Source organism: Trichechus manatus, unplaced genomic scaffold (genome assembly GCF_000243295.1).
Source record: "Trichechus manatus latirostris isolate Lorelei unplaced genomic scaffold, TriManLat1.0 scaffold00046, whole genome shotgun sequence".
Taxonomy (NCBI): domain Eukaryota; kingdom Metazoa; phylum Chordata; class Mammalia; order Sirenia; family Trichechidae; genus Trichechus; species Trichechus manatus.
The window spans coordinates 6,599,181-6,614,276 of NW_004443982.1; the positions used below are offsets into that span (position 1 = coordinate 6,599,181).

Consider the following 15,096-nt stretch of genomic DNA (forward strand, 5'->3'; position numbering starts at 1 on the left):
ATAACTTTTTTAAGTTCCTCTACTACTTTGTGTGTTTGCCTGCTGTTTCTGCATTCTTTCAAATTTCTAGAAGAGTTTTGTATATTAATCTTTTGTATTCTGCCTCTGGTAATTCCAAGAAGTTCTCTTCCTCCAGAGAATTTATTGATTCTTTATTTTGGGAGCTTGTTTAAGCCATCACGGACTGTCTCTTTATGTGACTTGATATTGACTGTTGTCTCCGAGCCATCAATAATTTATTATAATTTTATTCTGTATTTGTTTAGTGAGACCTAACTTCTTATTTTGTTTTGTTTTGATATGCCCAAATAGGCTGCTCGTGTACACTAGTTTGATTTTTGACACTTATGAATCTCTAACGTTCTGTCACCAGGTCGTTAGTTCTGTAACTAAGTATGTGCACACAGGAGTCCATTAAATTTTCCTATATGAGTTCAGCTCGGGTGTCCAGGCAGTCAGTCACCAAGTGTGTGATGCAGGCTCTCACCCCCAGTCCTAGAGAGGCATGGGTGATTGGTGCAGGCACTGGACTCTGGCTGTGGTAGGGGTTCATGCGCTGAGCCAGTCGGGGCTGACGGCTGCCCCTGAGAGTCTGAAAGGGAAGCGTGTCACTATTCTCTAGGGTGAGTAGGTAGGTGAGTTTTACAGCCAGACTGTGAGCTCCCCACTCTGTTGGCTGTAAAGACTCAAGGGCACCACTTTTTCTTGGACTACTGTAGCAGGTGACTAGGCACTTTAGGTGATACCACCAGTCCTCAAGCCCCTGCTGCCGATCAATAAAAGTGCCTACTTAAGGGGCAGGGCTGTTTCGAGGGTCACAAATATGCCAGTCCACAGCTGAAGCAGTTGAAGTTAAACTTCAGATGTTTGCCTTGTTGTACTGTGGTAGTGAGGACTAACGCTGTTGAGATGGGTCCCCACAAGTCTATACAGTGGTGTAAGGCACTCAGAGTCTGTGGACCCCTTATACCTGTGGAGAGGCTGTATTTGTAATACTTTAATGTAAAGCCAGAAGTGGGAGCCATACAGCCATGAAGCTAGGAATGTTACTCTGGGCTCACTTCACTCCCACCCATCTCACTTCAGTATGAGCCGCAGAAATGGATTGAGGTTGAACTCCTTGCAAACATATTGTAAGAAAAAATGAGGATAACCCATCTACAGATAATTAAATCAAACCAGAAAAATAGACCCTGAAAGCAGACGAACTTTATTAATATTCCAAAAAGAGCTAAAGAAAATGATACAAATTATGAAAGAACTGCATACATCAGGACTGGAAAATTCAGAAATGAGAGAACTAGACAATAGGGTGATATGAAAAGAGAGCTGACAAAGGAATGGAAGGGGAACCTCTAGATTAAAGGAGACTTAAAAAAATTAAAAAATAAAAATAAAAAATGGGCAGAACCAAACTATAGTGTCAGGGAATGTACATCTGGGTGATCGGATTATAATGAAATGCAAGGAAGTGATTACTATTAAAGACAGGTTAGTGGTTACTTTTGAGCAAAGGAAGGGGTTTAAGATTGGGATGGAATGTACAGGGAGGGGGACTTCAGGATGGCTGGCAAAGTTTTATTTCTTGAGTTGGATAGTGGTTACAAAAGTGATTGGCTTATAATAACTCATTAAACTATACATTTGTTTCATCTGGTTTTCTAATTGTGTCAGTTAATAATGCTTTTGGCTGCAAATAACAGAAAATCCTGGGCTAATACTAACTTTAAATAGGTGTTTACCTTGGGTAACAGTCCAGGGCTGGTGCTATGGCTCACACTACAGTCAGGTATCCTGGCACTAGGTCTTTCTACTGCACTACCCTTGAGTTTCAGTTACATGCTAGTTGTGCATTGGAGGCAAGATGACTGTGCCATATCCAGCCTCTCCTTCCTCTTCCAGGCAGAAGGAGGCAGCACTCACTGCAAGGGAGGCTGGGAAAGTGAGTTTTTAGCTTTTAAAATCCTTATGGTTGAAACCCACAAAGGAGAAGATAGCTGGGTGTGAGTGTTGAGAGAGGCATCATAGCTGTATGTATATATATCTAGACAGTGGTTTGCAACCAGGCCAGTTTTTACCACCAGGGGTCATTTGGCAATGTCTGGAAACATTTTTGGTTGTCACAATTGAGGGAGGAGGGAAGCTACTGGTATCCTGTGGACAGAGGCCAGAGATACTGCTCAACATCCTACAACGCACAGGACAGCCCCACCACCACCACAACAAAGAATTATGTCAGTAATTATTGCAGTAGTGCTGAGGTTAAGAAAACCTTCTCTAGAGCAGTGGTTCTAAAAGTGTGGTCTGGGGGCTCCCGGGGATCCCTGGAACCCTTTCAGGGGATCCATAAGATCAAAACTATTTTAATATTAATACTAATAAATTATTTGCCTTTTTTACTCTCATTCTCTCATGAGTATACAGTGGGTTTTCCAGAGGCTGCATAAATATCTGTTGATCAAATGCAGAAACAGATAATGAGAACCATCTGTCTTCCATTAATGCAGACATTAAAGAGATTTGAAAAAATGTAAAACAATGACACTCTTCTCCCAAAACTTTTTTTGTTTTGGAAAATATTATTATTGTATTATTTTTCATTAAAATATGTTTGTTAAGATATGGGTTTATTATTAACTTTAATAAATGTTTAATTTTTATTTTGTTTTATTTAATAATACAGTAAATATTGAAAGCTATAACCTACAGAAACAAAAGCTCTTTGGGGACCTCAGTAATTTTTAAGTGTGCAAAGAAGTCTTGAGATCAAAAATTTTGAGAATTGCTGATCTAGAGACTTACCTGATTTTTAAATGCCTGAGAATTCTGAAAAAAATACAAGATGGGCAATTAGGTATAGTCTGTCATAAATGAAGACTTTCATTACTCCACAAGCCTCTACTAAAGCCTTTTCTATGCCCTGGTTCTATGCTAAGTTCTGGGAGTACAGTGGTCAATAAAATAGGGTTCCTGCCATCAAAGAGATTTCAACTTATCCGGGGGAGCCAAGGAGCCCTGATAGCGCAGTGGTTAAGAGCAGCAGTTTGAATCCACCGGCCGCCCCTTGGAAACCCTATGGGGCAGTTCTACACTGTCTTGTAGAGTCGCTATGAGTCAGAATTGACTCAGTGGCAATGGGTTTGGGTTATTGGTTGGGGGAGCCAAATCACATTAATTGTGATTATTTTTATAAGTTTTCTAATAGAGGTATTGAAGGAGCCCTGGTGGCACAGCGGTTAAGTGCTCGGCTGTTAACCAAAAGGTCAGTGGTTTGAATCCACCAGCCAGCCACTCTGGGAGAGAGATGTGGCAGTCTGCTTCTGTAAAGATTACAGCCTTGGAAACCCTATGGGCAGTTCTGCTGTGTCCTGCAGGGTTGCTAGGAGTCAGAATCGACTCGACAGCAATGTGTTAACAGAGGTGTGTTCACAGTGTCATGGGATTACAGTGGAAAGTTTAGTGTGTTGTTACAGTGTTATTAGAATCAAGCATCATATCAAACCTCATTAAGATTAGGAATATTGCCATGTTAATTTCTGCCATAGACAGACAACTCATATTTGATTCCCTTTCTCTCTCCCACACCACACATTCCCACCTAAGATGGGAATTGCTTCTATAAATCTGTAATCAATGGTTTAAGGTCATAAACTGAAACTAATTTATATGCTTGTTGGAATTTTTAGTGACTGTACTGGCGATATTTAATGAATTGCATGCAGACGTGGACCTTTATGCACTTCTGTTTGGAGAAAGCGTCCTAAATGATGCTGTTGCCATCGTACTGTCCTCGTAAGTAGCAATATTTCTGTCCCATTATACTGTCCTTGTAAGTAACAATATTTCTGCCCAGGAAGAAAGACTCTAGTTTCCTGAATGCTTTGGGTTAAATGGAGAGACTGTCTTAAAAGTGTTCAATATTGAATTGTTTTTTTTTTCTAAATGAGATTTATCAGTTTTGTTGATACAGTTGTGTTGCTTTGTCCAGTCAGCAGTGACCAGAATGCTGACGCCAGCATAACATGGTAACTACAGATTAAGTGAATGTACTATGGGTAGTGCTTGCAGAGTATAGGTATCTCTGTTTGCAGATGTTTTTAGGTACCATGGTGTAAAGCCAGTGCAACCTTTAACTGTCTCTTCTTTTTAAACTCCAGGTCTATTGTTGCCTACCAGCCAGCGGGGCTGAACACTCACGCCTTTGATGCTGCTGCCTTTTTTAAGTCAGTTGGCATTTTTCTGGGTATATTTAGTGGCTCTTTTACCATGGGAGCTGTGACCGGTGTTGTGACTGCTCTAATATCCTTTTTGTAGTTTCTGCCCTGCCTGGGTATGCTTATATGGCATTATACTTTCAAAAAGAAAGTTCTTAGCTCTTCCTTTCAGATAAGAATCTGAAATAGATTGTTCCACTGGGCTGTCATGCATCCTGAAATGTGTCGCTTTGGTGAAACATGAAGGTTGGGTCCTTAGCTAATTGAGTCTGAGAACACTTTTGGGAGTACAACTCTGTAGACTTTTGCTTTTTCTTTTCCCTTTGTTGGAGACGGGAGCTTAAGGAAAGCTTCAGTTTTAGGGGAGTGAAGGGAGCTGAGGAATGGGGGTAGGAGGCTGAGAATCAAGGACCATCTCACGGAAGGAAGGCCTTGAGGAAGCAGGCTATGGAGTACTTAGCGTCAGAGTTGCCGCTGCCACCTACTGTTCAGGGCCATACAGTGTTAACATGGCCATAACTAGCTGGGGGCTATCAGTGGGAATTACTGAAGTCAGTGTTCCTTAAATCAAGGACTGCACATGTGTACTTATGAAAAAGCATAAAAGGCACAAGAGGTCACATATTGTATGATTCCATTTATAAGAAACATCTAGAATAGGTGAATCCGTAGAGACAGAATGCAGACTAGTGCTTGTCAGGGGCTGGGGGAGGACAGAATGGGGAGTGACTGCTTTATGGATCCAGGGTTTCCTTTTGAGGTGATGAAAATGTCTTGAAATTAGATAGAGGTGGTGGTTTCACAACATTGTGAATGCACTAAATGCCACTTTAAAACAGTTAATTTATGTTATGTAAATTTCACCTCAATTAAAGAAAAGCATAAAAGCAAAGTATGGAAGGAGCAGGCAACCCCTCCACATGTGTTTGAGTCCTTCATCATATCTTCTTTCTTGGGCATTTAGATCAGCACTGTCCAGTAGAAATACAGTGCAAGTCACAAATGCAAGCCATATCATTTCAACATGTAATCAGTATAAAAATTATCAATGAGATTTTGTACATTCAATTTTTACACTAAGTCTTTGAAATCGTGTATATTTTACACAAACAGTGCATCTCAATATGGACTAGTTGCATGTTAAGTATTCAGTAGCTACATGTGGCTAGTAGCTACCGTATTGGACAGCACAGATTTAGATTGCTTTCTTCACAGAGGCCCTTTTGATGCCCTGGGACTTATATTGCCCAGTGAAACCACTCATGAGATGGTTCTCTGCTGGCCCCACGTGGAATCACAGTGTCAGGAGGGGCATGTCTGGTCCCAAAAAGTGACACCAACACCTTGGAGCTGCCCCTGGAGTTGTACATTCCTTCTTTCTTTCCCAGGCATTTGTTCAGTAAGCACCTGCCGTGGGCTCAGCCCATAGTGGCCCACGGGGTCAGAGTCTCACTGGCCTTTCTTTCCAGACCTGCCCAAGGCACACCCAGCACTGCTAGCACTAACATTCCAGTCAAGCCTTAGGCCAAGACTGCACCTCTCAGAACATGAGCATTGCAAGGAGCACAGAAAGCCAGTTTCGAGTTTCTTTAAAAAACCTGTTGCCATTGAGTTGATTCTGACTCATAGCAACCCTATAGGACAGAGTAGAACTGCCCCAGAGGGTTTCCAAGGAGCGGCTGGTGGATTCGAACTGCTGACCTTTTGGTTAGCAGCCGAGCTCTTAACCACTGCACCACCTGGGTTCCGGTAACCCACTGCCGTCCAGTTGATTCCGACTCATAGTGACCCCTTAGGGTTTCCAAGGCTGTAAATCTCTACAGAAGCAGACTACCGCATCTTTCTCCCCCAGAGCCACTGGTGGTTTTGAACAGCCCACCTTTCAGTTAGCAGTTGATTGCTTTAACCACTGCACCACTAGGGCTCATTTAGAAAGCTTAATTTTTATTTCTTAAAAAATATACAGCAGTTTTAGGCCCCAAAAGAAGAGTCAAAGGGAAAAGGTAGGCCTTAGGGAGAGGGTCCTGGGCTAATGAAGTGTAGTTCTTGGTGACCTTGAGCCATGTGCCTGGAGCTGCATTCCTTGACAGGATGCTGACGTGACCAAGTTTACCAAGCTGCACTGCTTCCCCCTGCTGGAGACTGCGCTCTTCTTCCTGATGTCCTGGAGCACGTTTCTCTTGGCTGAAGCCTGTGGGTTTACAGGTGGGTTTTCTCTACCATTGGGCCACCCTTCCCCTCACTGTAGCAGAGGCTGTGGGAGCTTGAGGGGAAGGAATAATTCTTAAATAGCAGCTACATGGAGTTGATTAACTTCTCTAGGAGTGTTCAAATGGGAGATTGCTGAGCATGGTTGGTGTTCTGCCTTAATGACTAAGTTAGTTTACAAAAACTACATCTTTTTAATGGAGAAAGTTTATTATTCCAAACTCAGTCATGTGTTTGAGTACTCATCCTAACGGTAAGTAGATGTGTAGCTACAAAGGTTACTGAATCTATTAAAGTCTTATTTGTACCCTCCCCTAGATTGCTATGTTATTTTACAGGCAATAATAATTGCAAGCAAAATATGTGTCCTTTTAAAGGTAATTTTGCATCTACTCAGATGAGTGTGCACACATTTTCTCATTGTTTTGCCTCTGATCTGTTTAATCGTTGCTTTTAAATGCCATGATTTTAGATCACAACGATCCAATCCCGTTGTGCATGGGGTCGCCATGAGTTGGGGCTGACTCAACAGCAGCTAACAACAACAACAACAGCAACGTGGTGCCAGTTTCATACATTATTAGTGTGGTTAATCATGTAGTTTTAATTCCTGGTACTCAAATTCTTTCTTTAGAAAAATTAATCACCGACTTTTTACATTAGAAATCTCAAGTAGAAAAACTATACATAATCCAGATAGTCAGGAAGTCCTTGTATCATCTTTCTGAAATACTACAACGTATCTGTATGCAACATTACAGAATACCCCACTCCTTTAAAACTTGACAATTATCTGTAAACGTATAGGCAAAGTTCCATGTGTGTCAGTTGTCTTGCACAACAAAATGGTTACCGTTAACCAGAAATCTAGATCAGTTGGGCTTGGATAAATGAAATAGTACTCTGAATCTGTTCAGAAGGTGGTAATTTTTGTTTGAAGCCCTACACCATGCAAAAATATAAAGCATTGGTTTGAAATTAAATTAATTCAAAGAACAGAGAGAAATATGACAAAAGTATGTGATAGGTCCTCACAGTCTCTTTGAGGGGATGAATGCTAAATGCCAAATACAGATGGCAAATTCAGTAGGAGTTTAGAGGTGGGATGAGAATGCCCTTAAACTGGAGCAAACGGAGAAGTTTGAAGGAAAGCAGGGTTTGGAGAAGGAAAGGTTGATACGAGTGGTGGAGGCAAGGGGAGATTTCCATACACAAAGATTTCAATTATAGGAAACTTTCAAAATATTCAGGAAGTTGGATTTGCTGGATTTGCCTACTTTAACTTTTTGTTTCAGCAGGGTTTTGTCCCTGCCTCTCTTTTCCCTGTTGACTTTTATTTTATCTCTTGACAGGTGTCGTAGCTGTACTTTTCTGTGGGATCACACAAGCTCATTACACCTACAACAATCTATCAGTGGAATCAAGAAGTCGAACCAAGCAGGTGAAAGAAAGTCCTCAGTACTCATGAGTTACCTGTTAATATAAGGAAGATGGAACCACAGGGTTTACAGCTTCTTTTCTCCTCTCCACACAGCTTTTTGAGGTGTTGCACTTCCTGGCAGAGAACTTCATCTTCTCCTACATGGGCTTGGCGCTGTTTACCTTCCAGAAGCATGTTTTCAGCCCCATTTTCATCATTGGAGCTTTTGTATCCTTTTTTTGTTTCACCATTTTCTACAAGAAGAGGCGACCACTGCTGAGGGAGCTAGAGGTTTGGATGGACAACTGGCCAGTGCTAGTTCATGATGTTTTTATGATGAGGGAAATGAAGCTTAAGAGGGGTTTCATAAGGTTAAATGTATTTAATATAAAGGACAGGCATTTATTTTAAGATGGTCCTTTCTGCATTTTCTGTGTAAGGTGGGTTTTCTGGAAAGATGGTACTTGGCAGGTGGTAGTTTGTCTTTTAAAGTGCCCTTTTTAGCAAGTCAAAAAGTCGGCCACCCTGTCAATCCCCAGAATTATTTTTGATATTTCATTGCTGCATGAATTACAACCTTAGCAGTTCCCTGATTTGGATGACCTGAAGGCTCTGTTACTGTTGCTCTTGACTGTGTACACAGTGTGGGCAGCCCTTCCTCCCACTGCCCAGGAAAGCCTATGGCCAGTGACCATGCTTTCACCTAAGCTTACCTACTACTCTAGAGTCATGGTAGAAACTACTCTTTTGTCCAAAAAAAGAAAAGGAAGATTTGGCAGGTTCTGATTTGTATCCTTTTGCTATAATAAAATTGTACTCATAAGTATAAAAAAAAATGAGGAAGGGGTAAAAAAGATAAAATGGAAAAAATACTTGGTTCCTTGATTTAGTCCCATTGTTAGTGCAGTTTTTGGAAGAGAAACACCTTTTTGACTGACTTCTCTCAAATGAGGAGGGATGTGGATGTCTGGAAATGGACTGACAGCTGAGAGTTGTGCTCACTTGGCCTCAGATACTATCGTTTTCATTAAAGTGAACTTTTCTAGGACTTGGAGCTGTAGCAGTCTAGCTGAGCCTTGATTGCAAGATATTCAGCAGGAATCCCCGAGTGTTGGGCATCCACTTTTGCCTTTTCTGAGGACTCATAGGTATTCTTAGGTCTTGGAATGCTGACAAAACAGGAGTGTTTCTCTCTTCTGGGCTTTTCATTTGTCGTGCAGGAGTAACTGACAAAGAGCAGAGCATGTAGATAGTGGTAGTGGCCCTAATGCAATGTCGGATCCTTCTAATTAGAATGTAATATGCTTACACTGGTGGCTCATTTTTTGGATTTATACCCTCAACAGACTAATAGCTAGAAATGTGAGGGATCAGGTTTTTTATAAACTTCATTAAAAAGACCTTTCATGTTGTTTTCATTTTTATTCCCAGCACAACATCCTGTGAGAGAGATATTGAGATCTGCAACCCTTGTTTACAGACAAGGGCCCGGTCAGAGGGTGAGCGGGGTCGCCCATGCAGTCTGAATCCCCAAGGCCGCTTGCCACTTAGGAGCTTTGCTTTGCTTTGCTTCTGCTATAGAATGTGTTTTATAAGCACTACCTTTTTCCTTCTGTTAAAACAAAACAAAACAAAACAAAAGGAAAGAAAAACAGTCAATGCTCTGCCCTGGAGGAGGCAGAGAATAGTTGTGTTGTCAGGTCTGCTGAAACAGCTGCAGCTCCTGCAGCTGGTCCTTTGCCTAAACGGAAGCTCCCTGTTCCTCTGGCTCCCATAGTGGTTTCCTTCTCTGACCAGCGGAGCGTGGAACTCTGCTGAGCTCTGTTCTAAACTCAGCAAGTGATGAATGACCGGTTTCCCTGAATTCTTTGGTTTCCACGGTAGAGTTCCTCTTCCACACTCCCCCTTTTCCATTTCTTTCATATCCAAAAGACATTGTAGCTATTTAGGTAGAGAAATTTCCCCAGGTTGATTCTTGTGAATGATTTGAATGTGTCTTAGTGTTATGAATATTTTGTTTCCCTACCTCTTATTTGCAGGCTTTTTCTGGTAATTAGAGTCCCTGATGTTTATTTCCAAGTGCAGCTTGTGAGCTTTTACCCAGAAAACTTTCTCTTTATAGCTTGAATCAGGAGCTAGTATTTTTTGCTTCTTTTTTTTTTTTCAAATAGAGCCCAACACACTGTTTTGCTTCTCCCAGCCTCCTACCCCTGCCATGGTATTTGAGCTTATTTCTGGACTAATTTTTAGATAGATTGGGGACTTAGTACCAGTTTGATTAAATCAAGAAGTTGCAACAGTGTGTTTAATAGTCTAAAAGTTAACTCTGTGAACTACAGGGTTGAGAAAGTGGGCCAATTGGATTCCACTTGCTAAGAGACTTGTTTAGAGGAAAACTAACCAGCCTGGCTTCTTTGTGCAGCTCTCCTGATCATAACAAGGTTCCAAGGCATCCCTAAAATTCTCTGATCAATCAGAGGCTGTGTGAAAGAGCCATTCTGGAACTGTTGGGTCCTTAACTTCTACCTGGTGGTCAGGTTGCCATCTTCCTGGGCAGAGCTGCACATATCTACCCGCTCTCCTTCTTCCTCAACTTGGGCAGAAGGCATAAGATAGGCTGGAATTTTCAACACATGATGATGTTTTCAGGTAAAAATAAAAGTATAAATGTAAAGAAAATGAGTTTTATACAGCCAGCAATGATAGTATGATTAAAATATAATCGATAAGCTCATAAGAAGACAAATTAAAGTTTCTGGTTCTTTTGTATCCCTTGAAGTGCTGAGTACACAGATGTACAACTAAATATTGATTTTGCAAACCATATATTACCACATCTGAGTATTAGCCCCTAAAATACTTACATCTTCATTTCATCTTCACCACCCAAGAAACCTGAAGATGTAAAGTATTTAAAGTGCTTAACTATTTTCTTAAGTTTCCAGAAGGGCTCCAGACCTAAAATTAGAAGGAAAATAGCTCTTTACTGAGAAAGACATGGACCAAGTGACTCAACACCTCCAAGATGTAGTATCCTCACTTGTAAAATAATGAAATTAGACTAATAGTTGAGGTCCCTCCTACCACTAACTTTCTATGGAGCAAAAGAAATAAAATACGTCAGCAAGATGAACCCAAAGCCTGAAGATAAAAGCTGTGATAGCTCTGCTTGATTTACACTTGATTTGCACCATCTCCCAGATGCCACCCTTTTCACCGTAAAGCTGAGAGGTTTGGAGAAGCCACCAAGGGAGCAAAGGGCAATAAAGAAGTAGGTGGAAGTAAAGAAAGGAGAGAGCAACTGGTATGAGTAGATACTGTTGTGAGGGTGGTGAGCATCAGGCTTTATATATAGGCGAGACCCAAGTTAGAGCATCTTTGCAGAACAGAGGGAGGAGATGTTGGGGCCAAAAGGCTACTGTGACCCATAGAGGTGCCTCTGTCATGTGTGTGGGAGGGGGTAAGGGGCTGAACAAGAGGGCAGAGGGAGTGGCAGCCACCTGTGTGGAGTCATACTGAAATCATACCAATGGGCACTGCTCAGTAAAGCAGTTGCTTTGTCTAGTAGTAGCTTGCATCTGACTGTAAATATACAGCCTGCCCTAATTACTGGCCTTTCTAATTAATTTCCTTTTCTCTGACAAACATTTCTTGAGCATCTTCTTTTTATAAGCCACAGTGCTAGGTTGTGAAGAATTCAAAGCTCCCTCAAGTAACTCACAGTCCACTGGGGGGAGACAGGTGTACAAAGAGCTGACTTTCTCCCAAGAGAGGAAGGTGAATTGCACAAAAGAGGCAGGAAATAAATGTGAACAGGAAGAGGAGGGTTCAGGACCATCTTCACAAAGGAGATAGCCTTCGAGATGGGCTTGGAAGACATGAATTTCAGGAGCAAGCAGGTTGAAAAGGCAGAGAAGCATAGCCATGTGTGGCCTTTTCAGGGAAGATTAGCAGTCTGGTTTAAATGTAAGACACAGGGAATGATGAAAAAAGAGGGCGAGGATGGAGAAGAAAAGTGTGTCTAAACTGGTGATTTTCAACCTTTAGGTTGCATTAGAATCACCTATAGGGCTTGTTAAAGCACAGATGGCTGAGCCTCACCCCCAGAGTGTATAACGCAGTAGGTCTGTAGTGGGGCCTGAGAATCTGCATTTCTAACAAGTTCTCAGCTGATGCTGCTGGTCTGAAGACCACATTTTGAGAACCCTGCTCTAAAACCTAGACCATGGAGATGCTTCAGTGCTGTGCCAAAGAGTTTGGGCTTTATTTAAGAGCAGCTGGGAAACAGAAGTTTACGACAAGACCCTACTTTCCTATTAGGAAAATACCAGTAGAAAAGAGAAAGATGAATTGTAGATAACTCTGTCATCTAGATAAACTTAAAATATATTCATTCTCTTCTATACTAAAAGATTGAGAAGTACACAGTGCTCTTTAGAGATAGCACCAATAAAAATTATTTTAGGGAGGTGGAGCCAACATGGCGCTATAGACAGAAGTACTAGTCCGTCTCTCTGCAGCAAAGACCCAAAAAACTAAGTAAAATGGATACAAACGTCAATCCTGGAACCCTAAGCACCAAATGAAGGAATAAAGAACTCAATCAAGCACCGAATGGAATAAGAAACTGACAGAGAACAGAGAATGAGGAGAGCTACAGAGTGGAGGTCCGCTACCAGCTAACAGCATGGATTCACCATCTTGGACTGTAGCCACCAAGGAATGCAGACAGGGAGTATGGGAAGGCAACTTCACAGAGCTCCCAACAGGAGACAGAGCACCTGGTAACCAGGGATACATGCTTTCCCACCCATCACCATTCTTCCTTGTACGAGGCCTCTGCCACTTTCCAACAGGCCATGGTCACTCCACCAGAGAGAAACCAGTTCACTGCCACTCGGATTTGCCATCTTGGACCTCAGCCACCAAAGACCATGGACAGGGAGTATGTGAAGGCAACTTTTCATGGAACTACCAACTGGAGACAGAGCACCCAGTAACCAGGGATACACATTTTCCCACCCCATACCATTCTTGCCGCTACATGGCCTCCACTGCTTTCCAACAACCATGGTTGCTTGGCCAGAGACATGAGCTTACTGCCGCCAGGATCGACCCTGCCCTCACTGGCCAGCCCCTTCAGCACCATTTTTTTGTTTGTTTGTTTGTTTTTGGATTTTTCAGTTTGTTTTTTGATATCTTTTTTTGTGGCTTTTTTTTGTTGTTGTTGCTTCTCTCTCTCTCCCTTCCTTCCTTTACTTTCTTCTGCCCCGCTAGCCCCATGTGCCATCCTCTCCCCTTCTTGGCAGGCTGTGATTTTTTGGTTTGTTTGCTTTGTTCTTTTTTTTTGTGTGTGTTTCTTCTCTCTCTCCTTTCCTTCCTCTTACCCACCCAACCCTGAGTACTGCCCTCACCCCTTCTGGAGGGGCTGTGCTGCAGAGCTCAGTTGGAGAGTCACTGTGCGTGGCATCCCCGGGTCTGCGCCATCGTCACTGACCAGCTCCCTCAACACCATTTTTATTCATTTATTTATTTATTGTTTCTTTGTTTTTGTTTTTGCTTTTTTTGTTATTGTTCTCTCTCTTTCTCTTCCTTCCTTTCCTTTCTCCCATCCACGTAGCCCCATGCACCACTCCCCCCTTCTTGGTAGGCTGTGCTGTACTGCTTGGCTAGAGAGCCTTTGGCACAAGGCTTCCCTGAGTCTGTGTCACCCCAATCTGGCTCCCTCAGTGCCATATTTTTTATTTTTCTTTATCTTTCTCCTCCCTCCCACCTAGGCCTTGTACTGCCTCTGCCTCTTCCTGACAGGCCATGCCGTGCCACCTGGCGAGAGAGACATCAGCTTACCACCACCCCAGTTCCCCCCACCCCCCAATGGCCAGCTCCCCACCACCATATCTTTTGTTGTTGTTTTTATTATTTTTAATTAATTTATTTGTTTGTTGGTTGGTTGGTTTCTTCTCTCTTTCCCCTCTTTTCTTTTTCCCACTCACCTAGCCCCATGTGCCATCCACACCCCTTCTAGACAGGATGAACCACACTGCTTGGCTAGAGAGCCACCAACACAAGGCCTCACCAGGTCAACCCCACACCCTCCCACCGAATACTACTGTGCCACCATTTTATTTACTTTTTTCTTTTTTCCTTTTTTTGTTTTTGTTTCTTTCTCTTCTTTGTCTTCTTCCGCCCACCTAGTTAACTCTGCACAGCATTCCTATCCTTTCCCTCCTTCCTATCTGTACCATGCACCAAGTGCCACGCCTCCGAGTGGCACTGACGCGGTCCCCTGGACCCTGTCCTGCACTGCCCCTGGCACTGCCCTGTCGGCCCCAGTTTGTTCCGCAAACTACCCATCCCCACTCCACCTGTTGGACGCACTGTGCTACAACATAGCTGAACGACCATCCCTGCCCACCTGGACAGGTGGTGAGAAGTATCGGGCCCAGAGACAAGCAAGCAACAAAGAATGCCCAGTCTTCCTGCCCAGACATAACCAAATAAAACAAAAAAGCAGGATGAAACAACAAATCTACAATCAATAAATGAAGAAAATAATTGCTGAATGTCCCAAAGATAGCACACAGTATCAAAACAAAAACAAAAACAAAAACAGGACAAGATGGCTCCAGAAAGCATCCAAAATGAAACATCAGATGACCTTCCAGTACAAGAAAAGGCACTGGAACTACCTGATAGGGAGTTCAAAACTAATATTCAGGGTTCTGCAACAGATGAAGAAAAATGCAGACAAAAATAATGAAAAGATAAACAAAATTATGGAAAATACAGACAAAATCATGGAAAAGAGAGACAAAGCAATGGAAGAATTCAGGGAAATAATACAGCAACAAAATGTCAAAATAAACAACTAGATATCATACAAAAACAGCAATTAGAAATCCAAAAGATAAACAACAAGATTTCAGAAATGGACATTGCCATAGAAGGTTTTAGGAGCAAATTTGAAAAAATGGGAGACAGGATCCACGGTATTGAAAACAAATCATTGGATACCACTTTGTTTGAGGAAAAATTAGAGAAAAGAATGAAGGAAAATGAAGAAACCCTGAGGACAATGTGAGATACAATCAAAAGCAAAAATTTGCATGTGATCAGAGTTCCAGAACAGGGGGAGAAAACAGAAAACACAGAGAGGATCATTGAAGATTTGCTGACAGAAAACTTCCCTAATATCATGAAGGATGAAAAGCTGACCATCCAACAAGGTCAGCGAACCCCTTATAGGATAAACCC

General features: G+C 42.2%; 1 protein-coding gene across 1 annotated transcript in view; it reads left to right on the forward strand.

The window, feature by feature from the left end:
* The window catches only part of SLC9A7 (solute carrier family 9 member A7), a 219,560-nt gene that overhangs the window by 151,342 nt on the left and 53,122 nt on the right, over window positions 1-15,096 (forward strand). The window contains exons 6-11 of the mRNA XM_004376907.2: window positions 3,687-3,792; window positions 4,158-4,299; window positions 6,314-6,419; window positions 7,775-7,863; window positions 7,957-8,070; window positions 10,380-10,491. Of these exons, the coding sequence (XP_004376964.1) occupies window positions 3,687-3,792; window positions 4,158-4,299; window positions 6,314-6,419; window positions 7,775-7,863; window positions 7,957-8,070; window positions 10,380-10,491 (669 nt within the window). The remainder of the gene's footprint in view (window positions 1-3,686; window positions 3,793-4,157; window positions 4,300-6,313; window positions 6,420-7,774; window positions 7,864-7,956; window positions 8,071-10,379; window positions 10,492-15,096) is intronic.